This window comes from Echinops telfairi, unplaced genomic scaffold, assembly GCF_000313985.2.
Source record: "Echinops telfairi isolate 266 unplaced genomic scaffold, ASM31398v2 ScPeMD7_443;HRSCAF=831, whole genome shotgun sequence".
Lineage (NCBI taxonomy): Eukaryota > Metazoa > Chordata > Mammalia > Afrosoricida > Tenrecidae > Echinops > Echinops telfairi.
The window spans coordinates 74,544,349-74,566,781 of record NW_022104341.1 but is presented as its reverse complement, the minus strand read 5'-3'; the positions used below and the strand labels follow the sequence as shown (position 1 = coordinate 74,566,781).

Below are 22,433 nucleotides of genomic sequence, written 5' to 3'. Positions count from 1 at the left end.
GGGAGGGTGGGGTGGAAAGGGGGAACTGATTATAAGGATCTACCTATAACCCTCTCCCCGGGGGCGGACAACAGAAAAGTGGGTGAAGGGAGACGTTGGACAGTGTAAGACATGACAAAATAATAATAATTTATAAATTATCAAGTGTTCATGAGGGAGAGGGTGTGGGGAGGGAGGGGAAAAATGAAGAGCTGATACCAAGGGCTCAAGTAGAAAGAAAATGTTTTGAGAATGATGATGGAAACAAATGTACAAGTGTGCTTAACACAATGGATGGATGGATGGATTGTACGAGCTCCCAATAAAATGATTAAAAAAAAGACAGTATAAAGAAACCATGGAAAGGAAAATAATAAAGTATGTTTTAATAACAGTGTATAGTCATCAAGTGTATAATCATTTCAATGTGTAATCACCCTAAGAATTTTTTTACCACGCTTGAATTTTATATTTCAATTAATTAAATGATATTAAAAGTTGCTTCTCAGTTACACGGATGTTCCGCAGCTTGCCAAACCGAGCTCAACGCGGTCACATCACTTTCGATTCAGTGAGAGCTTACAGGACAGGGTGGGACTGCTCCACGGGGCCACTCGCTGCACGTCTGTAAAAACCACAGCCCGCCTTTCTCGTGGCAGCTGGTGGGTTCAAACCACTGACCTTTTGGTTAGCAGGCCGACACGCAATATCCTACTATTGTGGGAAATGTGGTTCCCAGTTATAGATCAGGAAAATTAAGTCAGGGAAATGGAAATATTTCGCCAAACTGGGGCAGCATCAGAACAGGATTTCTGATTTAGACCCTGTGCAGTCCCCTGCTCCGGCAACAATGGCTGTGGTGCAGACCTGATAAAGTGTGGTGGGAAAGGAGAAGCAGCAGGAGAAGGAGAAGAAGAGGAAGAAGAGGAGGAGGAGGAAGAGGAGAATGGGAGGAGGAGGAGGAAGAGGAGGAGGAGGACGAGGAGGAGGAAGAGGAGGAGGAGGAAGAAAAAGGAGGAGAATGAGGAGAAGAAGAAGGGGAGGAGGAGGAGGAGAAGGAGGAGGAAGAGGAGGAGGAGGAGGAGAAGGAGGAGGAGGAGGAGGAGGAGGAGGAGGAGGAGGAGAAGGAGGAGGAAGAGGAGGAGGAGAAGGAGAAGAAGAAGCAGCCTTCTGGTTTTCACTGACCATGATTTCGAATGTGGTCAGTTCATGTAATGCCTGGCAGGTTTAGCTCTCAGGGTTCATGACCATGGTACAGGCCCTTACATTTGTGGTGCTGAGCTTTCCAGCTCTGGAAGTATCCAAGGGAAGCCAGGCTGGCCATCTGTCGAGATGCTAGAGAGAGGCCTCCCGATGGAGTGGCAGCTTATATGAGGTTGACCACATGTGTTTCTTCTGGCTTTGGGACTTGGTAGGGGGGGGAGGGCAGGGGTAGAAAGCACTGCCGCCCCCTCTCTCAGCCCTGCCTGGATGATACTAGAATCCCCTCAAGGAGCCCCAAGCCTGTAACTCCTTCCATCTGGCCCTGGGGATTGGGGATCAAGAGATTGAGGTGATTAGAAATATTAGACCAAGGAGGCAGGCAGTGGGGAGGTGCCTGGATTCCCAGAGCCCAGCCATTCTGGTCGCTGGAGTGGGGACAAGGAGGCAGTGACTGCCAGGCCACTCAGAAGGAAGAACATGGCCCCTCATGGGTCCTCACCGGGTCCTCACACCAACTGCTGAGGTGGGAATTGGGAGCCCATCTTTGCAGAGGAGGCTCTGGAAGCTTGGCCATGTTCTCAGGGCCTGGTTACAAAGCGATAGGGTGGGATTGGGAGAGAAGAAAGCATCACGTGTCCAGGGGGTTTCCTGGGACCCTGCCACTGCTTCGATGCTTTGAGCTGGGCGACAACCACGCACGGAGTGTTTCTTTTTGTCTGGTTGTACCCCACAACGCCAAGGAGCAAACATAACACAAAGGAATAAAATGAAAAGAGAAGAGCCCCAGCCTTAAAAAGCGCCCAGATTCTGGGAGGGAGGGCACCCCCCTCCCCCAAGGAGCCGATACCAAGGGCTCAAGTGGAAAGAAAATGCGTTGAGAACGATGATGGTAACAAATGTACAAATGTGCTCGACACAATGGACATATGGATGGATTGTGATAAGAGCTGTATGAGCCCCCAACAAAATGATTTAAAAAAAGACGCTGCTCCTTGGTCGGGCTGGCATCCGTCCCTCTCCCAAACCCACAGCCCTTCCTCCAGAAGCAAGGCCCCTTCAAATTGACAGGGACGGAGGGCTTGGGGAGCCAGGCAAGCGTGGGCTTACCTGTGCTTACTTGCTACAGTGTAATGTCCCTGGTGAAACCCAGCAACGTTGTTCACTACAGACCAGCAAGCTTCTGTCTGCCCTGCTCACAGTGCCATCTGTCTCTGCGCCCCAACCTGGCAAATCCCCTCTGCTCTCTCCAGCTCAGGTTAGCCAGGCCCTCCTCTGAGAAGCCCGTGGGGACCTGCCACATCTCTCCCAGCCCCCAGGGCAGTGGGGCCCAGAGCAAGACAGGCACCCCGCCTCCCCCTTCCACTGCGTCTGTGGCTGGCTGGCTCCGAGAGACCGGTCGCTGAGAGACCGGTCGCTGAGTGACGCAGTCCACACTGAGGAAGCGAGCCCCCACCCTCGCTGCTCTCTCCTCTCTGCCCTAGGGCTTCTCCTGAGGAGCTCTGGTGGTGCAGTGTGTTAAGCACTAGATTAGGAACCAACGGGTGGGTGGCTGAAACCCATGCGCTTCCTCTGGAGAAAGACGAGGCTCTCCGGTCCGTAAAGACAGACTTGGAGGGGCAGCAGCTCTGCTCCGCCTGCAGGGTCCCTCTGGGTGGGACGGCAGTAGGCTTTTGTTGGCTTGTTTGTTAAGCAATCCTCCTTATCGCTCTAGTCTCAGCTCAGGCTCCTTCTCCCTCACAGGGTCTCTGGAGCCCCATCCGGACAGCTCCAGGGTGTGTCCCTCACGTGGGTAAGTGACAGGGCCTGTGTGTGCCTCAGTTTCCTCTGGGGGACACAGTGGGGATAGTGCTGGTGCCTTCCTCATGGGTGTGTTGTCAGGGTTAGCTCAGACTTAGACCAGGGCCTGGTACATAGTTGCTGATCATTACCTTTCCGATACGCCCTCTCCGTCGTCCTGCCTGTTCTGTGAGCAACTTCCCTGGTGACTGGGAGTCCCCTCAGGCTGGGCTGACTGGTCCTCAGAGCGGAGTCAGGCCCAGGCCCAGGCCCCTGTGGTACCGTGAGCGGTGGTTCTTGCAGCCTCCCCTGAAGAGTCCCAGTCCCCCTGTCTGATAGGGTCGCTATGTGTCAGTATTGACTCGATGGCAGTGACTTCATTTATCATTTTTTTTATAGCCCTGGTGGTGTCGTGGGCTCTCCCCTGAGCTGCTAACCACAAGACGGGAGGTTTGAACCCAGCCGCTGCTCCAAGAGAGAAAGATGAGGCTCTGTGCTCCTCCCATGCAGCTTTACAATTTTAGAAACCCCAAAGGGCATTTACATGCTGGCTCACACGGTTGCTCTCAGGTGGAAGCCCCCCCGAGGTGATTTGGTTGAGTTTGGTTTGGTTTGGCTTTTGAGCCATCGTCTTTGGAATGCACAGCAAATGATGAGGTGCATCCATGCAAATGAGGTGCGAGAAACGCTCCCATGGGGACTGGCCCATTTGGCCATCTTGCTGGATATAAAAGGAGCCACCTCAGCAGCAGAAATGGGGGCTTTCCTGACCACCAAGAAAAAAGAGCCAGGAGCAGAGGGTGTCCTTTGCCCCCCAAGATCCTTGCATGAACCTCCTCTGTGCAGGAGACAGAGTGCCGTGAGCCTGACCGGGAGCCCTGCCCAAGAAGCAGTGACCCCAGAGGCAGCAGCACCAAGAACCAGAGCCCGAGACAGAGCCCAGTGGGAGGCTTCATGGCCCACGGAGGGGTGCAAACAGCACCTTCAGGCTGGAAGCTTGCTAGCAGAGTGGGGTGGCTCCAGGACCTTAAGCTGAGGAGCCCGGAACTTTGTGCCCCTTGTCTGAGCAGAGCGGAGGCCAGTGGCTTAGAAGCTGACAACCAGATGTGGGCTTGGCCCAGGGAGTCAGAGGACTCCTCTGGGCAGTGGACTTTGTGAGTCAACAGAACCTCGCGGGGTCTCTGGAGGGGTGGTATGGGGCTCAGCTTTCAGCCCTTTCCCGCCGCGCCACTTGTCTAGATGGCTTGGACAAGACCCCCCACCTCCCCCGGCAGTGAGTGCAGGAGGTCTGCAGAGGCCAGGAAGTCCGGAGGGACCGCTGGGATCGGGGGCCAACTCTGACACAATGAAGCACAGACACGTGTTGGGCCGAACTTGGCTTCCAGCGCTTGGAGCGTGCAGACTGGGGCTGGAGGGGAGGCGGCCCAGAGGCGGCCCAGCAGCACGTGGAAGGGGGACTTGGGCTTTTGTTTGCTGCCAACTTGGTGAGTCACCTGGGGAATGGGGTCACCAAAGGGCTGCTGGGCCTCCAGCTGTGTGTGGGGGGGGGAGCAGGGAGAAGGCCACAGACCTGCCCTGATGTGGAGACCCGCTGGACAAGCCTGGGAGGGGTGGGGTGCGGCCCCCAGAGGGCAGCTGGGGTAGGTGGCTGGTGGCACAGAGTCAGGCCTGGGGGAAGCAGCTGGGGGCTTTCTGGGGCCAGTGGGGAACAAGCTCTCAGCTCCGAGGTGAGGGCCACTTTCTAACAGTGCTCTGCCAAGACCCCCTGGAGAGGGAGTGAAACCCGGGCACCAGAGGTATGCAACACACTTGCCAAAGTCACGCGGTCCACTAGAGTCACAGCATCGAGACTCATCACATCCTGGCACTGAGGAGGGCCGAACCATAGACCTGTGGTTGAATGCAGTTGCCGGAAGGAGGTATCTGGAGGGGGGGGGCAGCACACTTCACCCCACTCCCCCCTCAACAGGCCACAGGCCCAGCTGCTGAGAGCAAGTGCCACGTTGGCTGCGCTACGCTTTCCTGATGATTCTGCCCCATGCCCTCCCCTACTCCACAGCCAACTCTTTCTCAGACCGGGTGCAGGGTGCCCTGTGCAGCCTCCCGACTGGCTGAAAGGCTGAAAGGCGGGCCCTCTGCTCCCAACACCTCCCTCCCAAAGGCAGAAGTGTCTTCCCTGCCTCTGTTTACATACTTTGTGGGACAGCGAACTCACTACCCCAGGCCAGCCCCTCCTTGTGGGTTAGTTGTGATGAGAAAGCCCTGCAGGGAAACACAGACCAAGATGCCCTTTCCTCCTAGAAGAGAAGACAGACAGACAGGGGAAGGAAGGGGCGGCCCAGAGAGTGCACAGCGTGGTGGGACCCTGCTGGCGGACATGCCTGCGGGCCCCGGAAGGTGAGGGTGCTTGTCCCACTGGCGCCTGTGGAAAATCGCAAGCTTGACTTGAATCTAAAGCAGCGTTGGGGGGGGGGGGGGGGGGGGGGGGAGAGTGGTGACATACACACGCACGCGCGCGCGCACGCACACAGATGCGTGCGCTCTTCACCTGTCAGTCACTTGGCTAGGTATGGCCGCCCCTTGGCTTGGAGGGCAGGGTTAGAGGCACAGGCTGCACTGACTCCGGTTCTCTGACTGCCTGCTCTTTCGCCTCCTCCCTCCCTGCTGCCTGTCCTGGCCCTGCACATTGTCTCCCAAACCAGACCCCGTGGCTGCCTGGTCCAGGACTGTCTCCAATATGTTTGAACGTGGGTGTTTTCTGCCAAACATAGAGTTCCTGGGGAAGGGGAGGGGGTGGTGGTGAAGGATGTGCTGTTTCTTTGGCCAAATATGATTTCCTGGTTCTAAGAAAAATCCGTTCAAAATGCTTACAAGAACTAGAAAAGAAAACCGTCTATTCTCAGAACATACACTCCCCCCTCCCCCCACTGCTAGGCTATGCTGTGGAGCTTGCAAAACATTGCCATGCTCAACCTCAGTGACTCATAGACACATGGATCCCGTTTCCCTGGTTTAAGAAAATCAAGAATGAGGGGAGAGGAGGGCTTGGCAAGAAGCAAGTGGGAACCGGAGGGCCTGGCTGGACCCAGATGTTGGCCTGACCCACCCCTGGCTCCGCACGTCGCTCGCTCTGGTCCAGGGATGTGTGAAAACAAGGCTCAGATGGCGTCCCGGGGCTAGAATTGGCGCCAGTCTCAGTTCCATCCTGGGCCACAAAGACAGCGTCTTCCGGGAGCGGCTTTGTAAGTCTGCAGATGGCATCGTGTCCCCGTGGTGGCTGAGCTTACAGTGTGGTAACCAACAGGACCTAGCTTCCTGCAGAGTCCTGGGGTACAGTGATGCCCCAACAGTGCAGGACTGTGAACTCTGCCCCCCTGCCCCCACCCCGAGGGACAGAACAAGACAGGGTCACGAAGGTGAGGCTGGGAGACCGAGAGTCTCTGTGGCTTCATGGTCGGTGGACGCACCACCAAGGGTGCATCTTTTTTTCTGCAGAGGTAATAGTAAGGCAGGACCCCAGGGTGGGGCAAACAGCTGAGCACTTGGCTATGAGTTGAAGGGTTTGCAGTGCTAGCCCTTCCAGAGGCCCCATGGAAGAAGGGAGCCCTGGTGTTCTCCTTCTGAAAGGGCACGACCACTGAAAATCCTCTAGGGTGCAGTTCTCCTCTGAAACACAGGGGGCGCCATATGTCTGAATCCACTCCACAGTCAGTGGTTTTCAGAATAAGGTGTCCTCCCGGGTCCTAAAGGAACAGATGGTTGCTGATACTCTTTGGGTTAGCCTCTAGAGCAGCAGTTCTCAACCTGTGGGTCGTGACCCCTTTGGGGGTCAAACGACCCTTTCACAGGGGTCGCCCGATTCATAACAGTAGCAAAATGACAGTTATGAAGTGGCAACGAACATAATTTTATGGTTGGGGGTCACCACAACATGAGGAACTGTATTAAAGAGTCGAGGCATCGGGAAGGTCGAGAACCACGGCTCTAGATTAAAAGCAAAGAGTAGCATCAGGTGATATTACGAGGACCGAATGGGGAAGGAAGGTTCCCGGGTTTAAAAGACTCGATTTTCTGAAAGAGGATGTCATTGGTGTCAAGTGCAGGAGTGAGTGCGTGCTCACAGACACACACACACACAGAAGGAGCCTGGTTCAAGGACAGGGCAGGTCCTACCAGGTCATTCGTTCCTATCCCATGTCACACGAGGCAGCATTTTCTAAACATTTTCAGCGGTTTCTATGCTCATAGATAGAGACATCAATGGCCCTTGCGGCCGATTTTTATTTGAGAAGACTTTCTAGCTGGCATGCCAGGGAAACTCCCAATTTCCCACCCAGCCTGGCAGTCCCTTTTGCCCCTTACGCCCTATGACACTCACTGCCCTGGAGCCGGTGCCACCTCTGGCCACCTGTGGCTTTCAGAGACAGCAACTCTTCACCACAGCAGAAAGACTCATCTTTCTTCCGAGGAGCGTCTGGTGGTTTCAAACTGCTGACCTTGTGGTTAGCAGTCCAGCATGTAACCACTGCACCAGAAGGGCTCCTGGCCACCCTTCTAGGGCAGAGTAGCTGCTCTGTATGGCTTCCGGAAGCAGACAGCCTCATCTTTCTCCAACCCCAGGGCAAGGGACACTGTTGCGTCCAGCTGGAAGTGTACCTCCTTGAAGCTGCAAGATTTGCAGGGTTATAGAAGGGCTCGGCGATTGCCTGAGGGCCCGGGGCCTCTTCAGAAGAGGGGAGACTCCAGACTTACACCTATGACTTGACGTGAGCGCCAGGTCCCCTAGAGGCCCGAGACTCTCCAGGTCTCCGGGCTAACCCACCAGAAGGGACAGGAGGTGGGCTCACGCCCAGCGAGTTCCGCTCCGAGGAGTGGCACTGAGGCTGAGGAGGGGGCAACCACTGAGCAGGGGGTCTGAGTTGGGGGTCTAGAGTGGGGCATCTCTGTGACCTGAAAACAAGACTCATTGCCATTGAGTTTATTCCAACCCAGAGACACCCTGCAGGACACAGTAGAACTGCCCCCGTGGGCTTCTGAGACTGTGAGTCTTTACAGGAGCAGAAACTTCATCTGTCTCCTGAGGAGCAGCGGGGGGGATTCGAACTGCTCCCCAGTGTGCAGGACTTGTGTTCAACAGCGACACCCCGGGGAAGGAGTCAGAGAGACAAAGCTAACTGAGAAAAACCCTCACTGTTGGTTTCCAAGTCCCGGGCACCCTGCAGGACACGGTCGAACTGGCCCCCTGGGCTTCTGAGACTAAATCTCCGGGAGTAGAAAGGCTCATCTTTATCCCGTGGAGCGGCTGCCCAGAGCGTAACCACTGCACCACCAGGGGAATCAACTGTTCCGAACCTCCCTCTATCCACCTGGTTCCGGAAGCTTCCACCGAAGGAACTCAATTGACCATGGCCAATGGTGAAGGTGTCCAGAGGGGGACACAGGATTTTCTGCCTATAGAGGAGCAGGCCCAGGTTACAAGGAATGCCGGGAGCTCCATGGCCAAATGCTGGGCTGCTGAGTGAAGGGGTTCGAGCCAGCAGCAGCAGCAGCAGCAGCAGCAGCAGTGGACAGAGCTGAAGATTTACTCCTTTCAGGGTTAAAAACTCTATCACGACCCCAGTGCCACCTCCCAATCTAGCCTAGATGTGAGTGTGTACATAGGTATAGGCAAGAAATAAAAGTCACAACACAGGAATGGGATACCAAAAGGGTAGGGGAAGGCGGGGAGAGGTTGGGAGGGAGGGGGCCACCAAACGCAATGAATGACACATAACCACACATCCCCAGCCGGGGGGAAGAACAACAGAAACCAGAGGGGAAGGGAGACAGCGGGTCGGTGTGAGATTTGAAAATAATTAACAATCCACAATCTCTCCGTGGGCCACAAGGATTGCGGGAGGGGGGGAAGGAGGGGAAAAAAGAGGAGCTGATCCCAAGGGCTCAATGGAAAGTAAATGTCTAGCAAAGAACGGTGGAATACATGTACAAATATGTCGGATACAATTGATGTGTGGTTTGTGACAAGGGTTGCAAGAGCCCCCAATAAAATGATTAAACACAAACAAACAACGAAAACAATAGGGGAACTGATCGCAAGGATTGATGTATAATCCACCCCCAGCCCCGCCCCAGGGGGGCAAACAACAGAAACGTGGGGAAAGGGAGACAGTGTAAGATATGACAATAATAATAAATTATCATTTATCAAGGGGTCGGGAAGGTGGGAGGGCGGAAGGGAGGGAAATAAGAGGAGCTGATAGCAAGGTCTCAAATAGAAAGTAAATGTCTAGAAAATGATGATGGCAACATATGTATAAATGTGCTTGATACAACTGATGTATGGATTGCTATAAAAGCTGTAATAGCTCCCAATAAAATAATCCTGCAACCAAAATGTGTAGTCTCAGAAACCCTATGGAGCTGTTCTAGGATGTTCTATGGGGCCACTGTGAGTTGGAACACACTAGAGGACAGTGGTGTGTGGTCCGAGTTTTTAAAAATCATTTTGTTGGGGGCTCTTGAATATTGTGTTTCATTGGAGCTATACTGCACCCTGGTTGACTCATCCCTTCCTTGTGACCCCTCTGTGAGGGGATGTCCCATTGTTTACAGATGGGTTTTGGGCCTCTGCTCTGACTCACCTTGTTCTCAACAATGTGGTGGTTTTTTTTTTTGTTTATTTGTTTGTTTGTTTGGGGGTCTTCTGATGACTTTTTCCCTGTCCCAGCAACACCTTATGATCACACAGGCTGGTGATCTTCTTCCATGTGGGCTTTGTTGCTTCTGAGCTAGATGGCCACTTGTTTACCTTCAAGCCTTTAAGACCTCAGATGCTATATCTTTTAATAGCCAGGCACCATCAGCTTTCTTCACCACATTTGCTTGTGAACCTGTTTTGTCTTCAGCGATCGTGCTGGGATGGTGAGCATCACAGAATATGCCAGGTTATCAGAACAGAGTGTTCTTGCGTTGAGGGAAAGAGACTACATTTTTACAGGAGCAGATGGCTTCTTCTTCCTAAGGAGCAGCGGCTTTAAACCGCCCACCTTGTGATTAGCAGTCCAAGGCTCGATCCACGGAGCCACCAGGGACCTTCTCATAAAGGGCCAGCTTTCTTCCCAAGGAAAGACTTTACCCAGGACGAAGTTCCGAAGGAAGGCCTATGGGGCAGTTCTAGGAGCCCTGGTGGCAGAGTGGTTATGTGCTGGGCTGTGAGCCACAAGGTTAGTAGTTCGAAAACACCAGCTGCACTTGGGGAGAAAGATGGGGTTTTCTAGCTCTGTAAATGGTTGCAGTCTGGGCACTCACAGCGCCAGTTCTCCGCTGTCCCACTGGGTCACTAGGAGTCGAAATAGACTCCGGGACCCACAGCGATCGGGACCCCAGTCAGCCCAGTGAGGTCTCCAGTGGTTCCCACAGCAAACCCAGCACAGGTCAATCACCAGCCACGTCCTTAGACGGAAACACTGACGCTAGAGAGGTAGCCCCTTAGAAGCATCAGCCACTCAAGATGGAGGGGGCCGATTTACCCAAGGACCAGGTTCAGAAGGGCGAAGGTGGAAGGCACCGAAGCAGGCAAGGCCGGGAGGACGCCGGACGAGTGACGGTCCATTGAGGAGGGGGCAGTGGATGAGATGAAACAGTACGTGTACGAACCGCTGAATGGAAAACTGAAGATCGGTTCTGTAATCCTCCTCCAATTCACAATAAACACGTTAAAAAGCCAGCCACGAGATCCCTCAGATGGCCTATAAAGTTCAGGAAGTGTTGCAGTCCATTCAAGACGCTCGGATTCATCACGACCCCACAGGGCAGAATAGAAGGGCTTCACCTTTCTCCTGAGGAGCGGCGGATGGCTTGGAACTGTTGACCTTGGGGTTTCGAGGCCCCAGATATAATCCACTACGCCCCCAGGCTTCCTTGGCTGAGGGACTGAACATTTCTAAATACGATCCCTCCCTGGGCTCTCCCTCCCAACTCGGTGAACTGACTACATCTAGGAAGGGCTTGAAACGCAGGGGTCTGGGTGGCAGGGGAACGGGGAGGCTGCGGCCCATGCTGGCTGGGGGGATGCGAGAGCAGACAGGAATGAGGCGGCAGGCACCAGGCATCTGTGGAAGACAGGGATTTGTCTCCACCCAAGAGATAAAGAGCCCTATCGGCCCAGGGCTTAAACACCAGGCTGCTCACTGGAAGGTCGGTGGTTCAAACCCACCAGCCATTCTGTGTAAGAACGCTGTGTGAACACTGGGATCCAGAACCCTGTGGAGCAATTCAACTCTGTCCTGTAGGGTTGCCGTGAGTAGGAATGGACTCGACAGGGTTTGTTCTGCATCCCAGGTGTGGCTCTGGGCACCACGGGGCTGTGAGGTCTGTGGAGATGGGCCGGGACCTGGTCCATGGGCCTTTGGAGGCCACAGAGGCTCAGGGAGGCACTGCTCGGATAAGGAGGGGTGCAGGGCAGGTCTGCATCCTGTTGACAGAGCACCCAAATGTGCCCGGGTCCAGAGGGGCTTCCCGGAGGAGGTGACATGTAGTTAACGCCATGGAAGAATGAGATGTCTGTCTGCTGAGCAGGGACAGAGACCAGGAAGACAGACCCAGGGAGAGCCAGCAGGCAGCCGAAGGAGCCAGGCCTTGGGTCCCAGCACCACCATACAGCGGAGACTTGGAGAAGCCTGATGGGACTCGGATGTGGCACTGCCAGGCGCGGTGCCCGGGCTTCCAGTGCACTGTCTTAGTCACCCTCAGAATGAGCCCACGAGGAACACAACCGGTGCCTCAGCCCTGCCCCCAGTGCTAAGCGACTCGCTTGGGTTTGCAGAGCAAGTGAGAGACCCGGCGCATCTCTTTCCCCTGCAGATGCCCAGCCCCACCCACCTGTGATGCCCACTCGCTGGGACTGACCAAGCCACAAGTGGCCAAGGGTCGGCTGTACATAGAGGGACTGTGGTGATGGAGGAAGGGCCCTGGCGAGGGGCTGGGTGGAAGTGGGTTCTAGAGGAAAAGATGCCAGAGAGTAGGTGGGGGACAGAATTGGGCTCCAACCACTGGGGCTCCCCCCTGTGAAACAAAGTGTCCCTGGAGGGTCTCTGCCAGAGGGAGGGGAGCCCTCCAAGGCAGGCACAGGGGTTTGTCATCGCTCCCTTAATCCGCACTGTGACTGCCCGCACTTGGCTTCACCTCACCCTCTCTTTGCTTCTTTATTAGACGGTCATTCTGCTACGGAACCGTCACCCAGAGCACCAGGGAGAGGCGAGTGGGGGCGAAGGGCGGATGAACCTGCCCCCTCCTAGTCTTTCACATACGAACACCGTGATACCAACGGTCGCAGCGTTCTTTGCTCCGGCCAGCAGGCTGCCCCAACGCCATCCTTGGGAATACGTGTGAGACTATTAAAGCAAACTCCTGCTTGGACCCCTTGAGACCCTGGTTTAAGTAAACCCAGGGCAGATGCCAGTGAGGGGTGGGAGGCATATGGAGGCGGTCTGGACTGGGATGCTTCCCAAGCAGCTCTGGTGATCTGCTCCGCAGCCCTGATGGACACCCCCCGCAGGGCACCCAGCACCCGCCGCCAGGAGCAGAAGCTTAGAGAGTGGTGCAGGAGAGGGTCACTGGCTGGCGAGGAGAAGGGAAGGAGGGAACAGGGACTTGGAGTTAAGGACGCAGACACACGTCCCTCCCCTGCCCCCACAAAGGTCTCATTCCCTCTGGGTTGGAAGTGTTTTCAGTATCACGGTTGCTCTGCACCAGCCCAAACTCTGCCATAAACAAATGAAATGCGTGCACACAGACCGACTTTTCTCAAAGCCAGTGGAGATTCTGTTTCCAGCCAGGAGAAGGTCCGTGAGTCTGGAGGGAAGAGGCCAGGCGATTGTGAGCCAGGGCTCAGGGTGCTGAGGCAACGGGGTGACTGAGTCACCTGGGGCAGGGGCCACTAACACAGGATCGCAGGATGACCCACACCCCTGACTTCTGTGCCCAAGGCCACAGAGTTCGTGTCTGGCAGGACAGGGTGGGACGGCAGGTCTGTCTGACTGCAGGGTGCCTTGAAGCCGTCTCCTGACAAAGGTCCCTCTTCTGAGCAAGAAGTGGCACCCAGGTCAGTGGTGTGAAGGGTCCAAGCTGCAGGACGAGCCCCCACCGGTTTATGTTTATAAACATTTTATTGTGTTTATAGAGGAGCCCCCACCCCCCACCCCCACTGGGCAATTCTACACAGGCTACTTAGCGGGCTGGGTCACGTGTTTTTAGGGCGCTTGTGTTTTTGTTGGTTCTCGGCTGGTTGTGCCATGCCCACCACTCTAGTTTCCCTGCCCAGGGACCAGAAGGTCTGTCTTGTAGAGTTGTTTCTGACTGCTTTGTCTCATACAATGATTTTCTTAAATGAGCTCATTATTCTACACCAGAAAGTGAATCATTGCAGATATACTTTGGTTACCTCATTCTTAATTTGTTCCTTTTCTTGGAGGGAGGGTGTTATTTTCTGCTTTTGGGGGGATTGAAAACAAACATAACCATTGGACAAATTGTAGAGGAATTGTCAGATGCAAAAAACCTAATCTGTGTAAACATTCACTGGAAACACAGTGAATTTATTTTTTAAAAACTCATTATTCATGGGCAGTATTCGTTATTTTATGAACCAATCCGTTATTTAGCCAAAAGGTAACCTCAATGGGGAATTTCCATTTAAAAGGTAACAGGTATCTCAGGGCAATGGTTTTGAAGAGGCCTCTTGTCCCCACCCATCCCGTAAGTCTGAGCTTGTGAAGAATGTGAGAGCGGTCCCACTCGTGTATTTCTCCTGCTCGGTCAGGCGCCATCTATTGTGACCATGCCCTGACTTTGCTCTCGTGTAGTTATTTGTCCTGTCAGTCTCCCCCGAGCCTGTGACCTCCCTGAAGATAGGGAGTGCCTCCTCCACCTCTGTGTCTGCCACGTCCGTGCCAAGGAACCCAGAAAGTGTCAGGGAATGACGGTTGGAAACACCAATCCACGCGTTGGACAAGCATTGAGTACCTACTATGTGCCAGGCACTGGACTGGGTGCTGAGAACCCAGGGCTGCCTGCCCACAGAGCCATGGCTCCGATCTGCGGAGCGGTTGTTCCGTGGCATGATGCTCGCTGCCCATGCCAGAGAAGGGCTCAACGCCCAGCCAACGCGCCTCGCTCAGGGGAGGCTGGCATGTCGCTGTGATGCGGGACACGTTTCAGCGGTGCTTCCAGACTGAGAGACTAGGGAGCAAGGCCTGGCAGTGTCCCTTTGTAAATCAGCTGAAGGAACCCCCTTAACCGCAGCAGCACGGTCGGTCCCATTGTGTACCGCGCTGCCACGAATGGGGGCTGGCTCGCCGGCTACAACATGGCCCCTCGGGAGATCAGCAAGTCAGCAAACGAACACTGCAGACGGGCAGCTTATAGTACGTGCTGGGGGTGCAGTGAGAGGGAGGCGGCGGTACTGGTGAATGGAGGAGGGGGGGAGAGCCTCCTGGGAGATGAGGTCATCATCAGATATGTTGAGATCTGAAGGAAGTGTTGTCAAGTTGAAGAGGGGCGTATGGTGAAGACCCCGAGGTGAGGCAGGGCTTTAGAGAAGTAGAAGGTCTGTGGGAAGGGAGTGGGTGCTGCCTGGTGAGGTCATGGGCCGAAGGGCCGGGGCATAGCCTGCAGCCTCCTGAGCATGAGCATGGAGATGCCTGACATACATCGAGTCGATGCTGACTCGCGGCGACCCTCTGGGGGGGGGAAACTGTCCCTGGGTTTCCGAAACTTTAACTCTTTAAGGGAGTAGAAAGCCCCATCTTTCTACTGAGGAGCGGCTGGTGGTTTCAAACAGCTGACCTTGTAGATCGCAGTCCAATGAGTAACCACTACACCACCAGGGCTCCTGACATAAACTAACAGCATGGTCCAATTCAATTTTCAAGAGTTCATTCAGGCCAGCGGGTGGAAAATGGGTTGGAAGAGAGGAACAGAAGCTCAGAGACCAGGTAGGTCCTGGAGTCCAGAGGCTTGTCCCCTGGCAGAGAGGGCCCTATCCCTGAGTGGCCCTCTCCTTAGGGGGAGGGTCAGCTGCAGTTGACTGACTGACTGTGAGGGTTGAGGGAGAGGGAATAAGCGAGGCTTGGAAAGGTTTGTCTTGTGGGTGGTGCATGGAGGAGAGGACCCCGAGGATGGAGGAGAGAAGGTCAGAGAAAGTGCAGCGCTCAGAGGTGGAGTCCAGAGAGCAGGGGAGAAGCAAAAGGAGGGCAGGCCGTCACTCAAACCAAAGCCTCTCCCATCAGACTGGTTCCCACCCACAGTGACCCTGTAGGAGGGTAGAACTGCCCCTGTGAGTTTCTGAGACGGTAAATCTTTATTTACAGTAGAAAGCCTCATCTTTCTCCTGTGGAGAGGCTAGTGGTTTTAAACTGCTGACCTTGGAGTTAGCAGCCCAACGTGTAACCCATATGCCAGCAGGGCTCATCAACGGTATCACCACAGGCTGTGCTTATGGAGGACAAGAACTGAGAGGTCCTGTGGATTTAGAAATGGCGACCTCACCAGATTCTCTGACTCAGTGACTCAGAAGAGGCGTACAGAGGAGACAACAACCAGAGTAGGTTGAGGAGTCAGGGAAGGCTTCCTGGGGGAGGTGGCATTTCAGCAAAGCTTTCGAGGCTGAGGCCCGACAGATCTAAACATTGCCTGTAAGGAGCCAGCTTGTTCCCAACAAAGCTTCCTTGCAGGGAGCACGAAGTGCCATCAACTGATGTCCTTGGGATTATCTCCGCCTCAGAAGAGGCAGGGGGTGGAAGAGGAGCTGGATGACTCCTCCCAGCACGAGGCTGGGAGGCTGGAGACCCTCCCACAGGTGACAGAGCCCACGAATTCCCAGCCCCACCCGCCAGGGCTCACAGGCTTGTCCGCTTCCTGCCCAGCAGAGGATTGTTGGCAAGTGAGAATTCCAAACCTCAGGTTCCAGGCCTCAGAGCAAACGGCTCTTTAACAGCACCCAGAACAGTCAGTTTGATCCATGACTTCTAGAGGAAGTCGGAAGCTTGCCCAAGATCCCCCAGCACATCAGCAGACAGACCAAAGGAATCTTTCTATTGAATTCCCATGGCTTCCACACTCCTGGCTAACGTCGGGCATTCAAAGTCTTTCATAATTGGACAAGAGGCCACCTTCCAATTTCATCTCCCACCACCTCTTCCTCAAACCCATGATCCATGCCCCTGAATGCTTAGCCCTTACAACGTCCTTTTAATTAGATGTCATTAGTCCCATTTTATTGATGAGAAGGCTAAGACTCAGAAAGGTTTGATAACTTGTCTAAGGTTATCTAAGGCTATACAGCCTTACAACTGAGCCATGATTCGGTCTCATGAGTTTCTACAAAGCCATCTTTTCCCCATGCCAGGCTCATGATCACCCTCGGGAAAGCAATCTCTGTCCCTGAGCTACCTGAGAGGAGCCTCTCGCATTGCCTCTGGGTTACATATCACAATGTAACCTGTAATCTGTGAATGCTTCCAGGGACCTCAACCGACAGATGCATATTAGCTGAAAGACATCAAAATAGGAATGAACTTGGCTATCAGAAAGAATAGCATCTGGGGTCTTAAAGTCTTGTCTTCAAACAAGCAGCCATCTAAGTATATCACACTGAAGCTAAGTCCACACAGAAGAAGCACACTAGCCTTTGTGATCCAAGGGTTATAAATAGTAAAATACAAGACCAGAGGAGGGATTTGTAGTAGAGCTTAAATTCGGAGCACCTGGTATGCCGACGGTGATGAATGATGGTGAAATCCCAAAATCCATTGACAGCATCCGTATGTGGAACAAGCCTCTGAAGAATGCCCTGACCATTGGCCAGGGGCGTGACTAGCCTTGCTATCAGACAGAGCGCACTGGAAAGTGGATTCACACTGATGTTGCTTAGTTAGGTTAAAATTTAATACCCAATCATTTATTCTCTATTTTGATTCATCTTAATCTGTTCTAGTTTTTATTATTTTCTACCTAATTTTTGGAAAACAACATGGGAACAAAGCAGCTTCCCTCCTACGTGGGGAGGAAGCTGAGGGGCAAAGAAGTGACCTCGTTTACAGTAATATCCTATGACTAACTCACATCACTTGTTTAGCCCACTGGAAATGCCTACATGCATTGAATAGGACTGAAACGACTGGTGCCTGTACTGCAGCCTGTGTCCCATAGAGACCCCATGATCGTACTCCTGCTAGGGGCCACAGATGCAGTGCAGCCTCCCATAGCCAGAGCAGGAGCCTACAGAATCAATTCTTCGTCTCCTCCGCACCCGAGATGGGGTAGCCAATTCCCTGCCCCAAACGGCCACTCCTCTCACCTGGAGACCACCAGTGGCAGGATCAGCATCTTCAGCATCCTCATCAAGAGCTCGCCGGGAAACTGGAAGTAACTAATCTCCTGAAAGCAAGAGCAGGCAAGGAAAACGTCTTAGCGTCTTCATTCTTTAGACCATTTGCAACACTCTCCCTCCCTGCGCGCCTGGCCCCGCATCCAGCACGTGGGCAGCAGTCAACGGAGAAGGCATTGGCTTTGGCTTCAAACAAGCCTAGCTTCCAATCTCGGTTCCCCTCATAACGAGCTGTGTGCCCTTACGCACATCACTTGACTTCTCTGAGCTTGTTTTCCCATCTGTAACATCAGGGCACTAACTGTCCTATAGGATCATTAAGGAGCCCCGGTGTTGCTGTGGTTTTGCACCGGGCTGCTAACCAGCTGCAAGGTCCTCACTTGGAAACCACCAGCAGCTCCGCTGGAGAGAGATGGGCTTTCTCCTCCCATGAAGAATCACAGTCTCAGAAACTCACGGGGGCAGTTCACTGTGCCCCATTGGGTTGCTATGAGTTGGCATCAGCTTGATGGCAGGGAGTTTGAGTTCTTGGCCTGGAAGGTCATTGTTGTCTGTGCCACTGACTTGGTCCTGATTCATAGCAGCCCTATACGAACACCCCTCACGACTGCCTTGCCGAGGTCAATTTATAGCATCCCCATAGGACAGCTGTGCTCAACCTGTGGGTCGCGACCCCTTTGGGGATCGAACAACTCTTTCACAGGGGTCGCCCGATTCATAACAGTAGCAAAATGACAGTGATGTGGTAGCAACGAAAATGATTTTATGGTGGGGGGTCACCACCACATGAGGAGCTGTATGAAAGGGTGGCGGCGTGAGGAAGGGTGAGGACCGCTGCTCTGGGACAAACCAGAACGGCTCCTGTGAGCGTCTGAGGCTATCAACTGTTTACAGAAACAGCGTGTCCAGTCTTTCGCCCTCCGCGCGCTGGGGTCTCAAACTGCTAGCATTGTAAAACTGGGCTGTAATCCTTGCGGAGGCCAGTCACCAGGGGGTTTCCCCATGGAATAGCTGGTGAGTTGAACTGCCAACCTTCCAGTTACCAGCCAAGTACTTATTCACTTCTTATAGGCTCATCAGGCTTCAATGAAAGAATGGACAGCGAGTCCTTAGCGCAGGGCTGGGGTGAGAGTAAATGCCCAGTAACCACAGTAAATAACAGTCCCCACCTCTTGCCTATCTGCCCCGCCCTTCCCCCTGCTATTACTAGCTATCTCATCTAGGAAATGGGATGCGGCACGTGGGCGGGCTTGTGTACGGTCCACACACACTCCTTCAGTCCAAGTTAAACACACCATGGCATTCTTGCGCCTGGTTTCCCTAAGTGGACCCCATCCAGTTTCCCCTCACTCCGCATCACACACTCTGCCTTTCCCCCATCAGCTACTCTGCGGGGGCCTGCTGGGCCAGTGCCTGTGCGCCCCACTGCAGCAAGCCCCAACCAACCCGCCCCTGGGAGAAAGACGGTGGCAGGCTGCTTCCACAGTGAGTTCCACCGTGGAAACCCTAGGAAGCAACTGGACTATGGCGTATAAGGGCTTTAAACATATACTCTAGCAGTTGTATTGGCATCTAATTCACACATCATACAATCCAGTAGTTGAATCACATCAAGAAGTGTTGTACAGTCATCACCACAATCAATTTTAGATACTTTTCTTCATTCTTGTACCCATCTTTATTAGCGCCCCTTTTCCCCACCATTTCCCCTGCCAAGACGGGGCTTTCTACTCCGATAAAGAGGGACAGTCTCAGAAACCCACTGAGGCACTTCTATCCTGTCCTACAGGGTCACTGTGAGTCACATCGACTTGAGGCAGGGAGGTTTTTTGTTGTTGTTTTTCCTGTCATATCCTTAAGAGCCATTGCTTCATTTCCTAGTTCCATAGATTTACCTATCCTGCGGTTCCTATACAGAAACGCATTTTTAAAAAAGACAAAAATCTAACAACAACAAAGTAAAACAGATTAAAATCTCCATCCAAATGAAAGCAGAAAATATTAAACACTAAAACAAATTTAAAACGAATAAAAAAAGGAGCTCAAATGAGAAGGTGTTGAATTTTAACCTCACTGCAGCTGCCGTCCTCCCCTCTCCAGTGCTCTCTCTCTGCCTGATAGGCCTGTGGGTCTTCACCGGCCAACCTCAGAGCCATGAGGACCAGTTGGGATCAACCTGGCTCAGTGGGCATCACAGTCACACGTTGAACGAGAGAGGATCGGACTGCATTGGTGAGACGGAGCTCCCAGTGCTCAGAGTTCTCTCACCAAGCCGCCTCCGTGGCTGCGGATCTAGCCGGTCCACAAAGCCTTTGTAGAGTTCAAGGCCTAATGGAGTCATGACCAGAGCCCATCACCCGAAGCGTGATGAGCTGGCTTGATTCCGTTCCGTTCGCATTTCAGAGAAATCACAAATAACTTTCTTATATAATCAAAGAACACATCATGCTTTGCTTCTCTGAAATTCAAATGTGACTGGGCATCCAGGGTAGGAGAGCTCGCTTTGCGAAATGGGGCACCTCCGCTGCTCCCCTCGGTAGACAAAGCTGTGTGCGAGGCAAGTGAGCATGCTGTCCTTGCCTGGTCTAGGTCAGCCTCCTTATGCACGAAGAAGCTGAGCCGGGAGAGGAAGATGCTGCAGCGAGCTGGCAGCACTACGGGACCACAGCCACGCTCCCTGTTCCCAGCCTAGGAGCCTCGACATTGGCTTGGTTCTCGGAGAACCCAGCCTAAGCCAAACATCTCTATTGAAAAACACCACCAATCGTATTTTCCATGTTCTCAAGCGGATGGGTTCATTTTCCTCACACTTGGGACCTCATTCCAAGAACACTCCATCCTCCTGCTCCAATTTGGACACGTTGCTCTCCAGATCTAGTTGTTTTTCGCCAGTCTTTTCTTCACGATCATCCCGAATTTTAAGCTGTAGGGGAGCTCAGGATTCCTGGACCACTGGGTTTTTTGTTTTACTTCCTTGTTTGCTGGAACATCTCCTTTGGTGGCTTCGTGAGTAAGGGCGGGTGCGATGCTTTTTTCTGAGTCCTTACATGAGTGAAAATGCTTTTATTCCACTCGACCTCTGATTCATAATCTGACCTTGGTGGAATAATGTCTCCACATTTTGAAAGCATTCTTGGAGTGTTGCTCAAGATGTCTGATGACGTTTTAATTTCTGAATTCCACAAGAACAACTTCATCCTCTCAGAAACATGTACGGATCATCTGTTTTCTGTCATCTCATAATGATATGCCATGGTGGGTTTTCCTGGTCCTCTTTTTAAAAATTCATAATGCTGCAATACCTTCCATTTCTGGGAGACCCTGCTGTATTCTCTGCAAACTCTCTCCTCCATGTTCATGCTGTCCTAAAACTAGAATGTCTACCACCTTACATCTTGCTTTTTCCTTATTTTGCTTTTGTTTTACTTTCCAGCAGATTGATTTTTGTCCAGGTATTGGCATTTTCAGGTTGACACTTTTTTCTATTTTAAATTTCCAAGAAGTCTTTCTTGTTCTTGGGTTGTATGGTTTTTTCTTTTCTTTTCTTTTTTTAAAGCATCCTGTTCTGTTTTATGGTCACTGTCTCTTCTCTTATATCTCTAAAGATCTTAGGAAAAGAGTTTCCATCATTGTAGTCGGTTCCCCCTTCTCCCTCCACCTCCCCTTACCCTCCTGGTATCGCTAATTCTCATTATTGGTCCTGAGGGGTTTATCTGTCCTGGATTCCCTGTGTTGCGAGCTTTTATCTGTACCAGTGCACATGCTCTGGTCTAGCTGGATCTGTAAGGTAGGATTGGAGTCATGATAGTGGGAGCGGGGTGGTGGTGGGAAGAATTAAGAACTAGAGGAAAGTTGCATGTTTTGCTCCCAGGGGGACGGGCAGCAGAAAAGTGGGTGAAGAGAGACAGTGGTTGGTGTAAGACATGAAACACATTTATGGATTATCAAGGGTTCATGAGGGAGGGAGGAAGGGAGGAGGGAGGGGGAGAAATGAGTTGATGCCAAGGGTTCAAGTAGAAAGAAAATGTTTTGAGAATGATGATGGCAACATATATACAGATGTGCTTGACACAATGGGTGTATGTATGGATTGTGATATGAGTTGTAAGAGCCCCTAGAAAAATGTTTTTTTTTTAAGTTTCAGACATTTTCTTCTCCTCCCTATGTTATTGCTGCTTCCTCAGAGAGCCTCTTTCATTTGCTTAGTCTCTGTCTTCTGCATCCGAGGCTCTCGTCCAGTGATTCCCGGTGACGGTGAGTCTGTGCTCATCTGTAAACAGGAGGCAGAAGCTTCTGTCTGTAAGAGCAGCACTTGCTACCGGATGCCCTCAGGACAGGCAGGGTGGTGGGTGGGGGCACGCCTGGCCTTTCCCCGGGTGTGGGCAGGAATGGAATCCCTGTCCTAAGAATCTGGAGACCCTTTCTCTGATGACTCAGTGGGAGAAGTCCCGTGGAGGAGGGAGTGGGAGGTGACTGAGGCTCTGTCTGAACCCAGGTCCCAGCAATCTCAAAGCTGTGCAGCGGATCTTGAATTCAGAGTGCAGGTGTTCACAAATTAGCCTGAGGCTGTCTCACTACCGCCTCCAGATTACACACACACACACACACACACACACACACACACACCCCAAATCCATAGCCAGCAGTTCAGACTCATGTCAACTCCCCGTGTTACAGGTTAGCGCTGCTCTTAGGGTTTTCTTGGCTATACTCTTTTTTTTTTTAAATCATTTTATTATGGGCTCATACAACTCTTATCACAATCCATACACACATAAATTGTGTAAAGCGCATTTGTACACTCATTGCCCTCATCATTCTCAAAACATTTTCTCTCCACTTAAATCCCTGGCATTAGGTCCTCATATTTCCCCTCCCTCCCCGCTCCCTCCTCACTCATAAGCCCTTGATAGTTTATAAATTATTATTCTGTCATATCTTGCCCTATCCGATGTCCCTTCACCCACTTTTCTGTTGTCCGTCCGCCAGGGAGGAAGTCACATATAGTTCCATGTAATCGGTTCCCTCTTTCCTACCCATTCTCCCTTTACCCTCCCTGTTTTGCCACTCGCACCATTGGTCCTATAGG

General features: G+C 52.7%; 1 protein-coding gene across 1 annotated transcript in view; it reads right to left on the bottom strand.

Annotated features, from left to right (window-relative positions):
* The window catches only part of SLC1A7 (solute carrier family 1 member 7), a 59,481-nt gene that overhangs the window by 32,456 nt on the left and 4,592 nt on the right, over positions 1–22,433 (bottom strand). Inside the window, exon 2 of the mRNA XM_004699412.2 lies at positions 17,315–17,394. Coding sequence (XP_004699469.1) covers positions 17,315–17,394 — 80 coding nt within the window. The remainder of the gene's footprint in view (positions 1–17,314; positions 17,395–22,433) is intronic.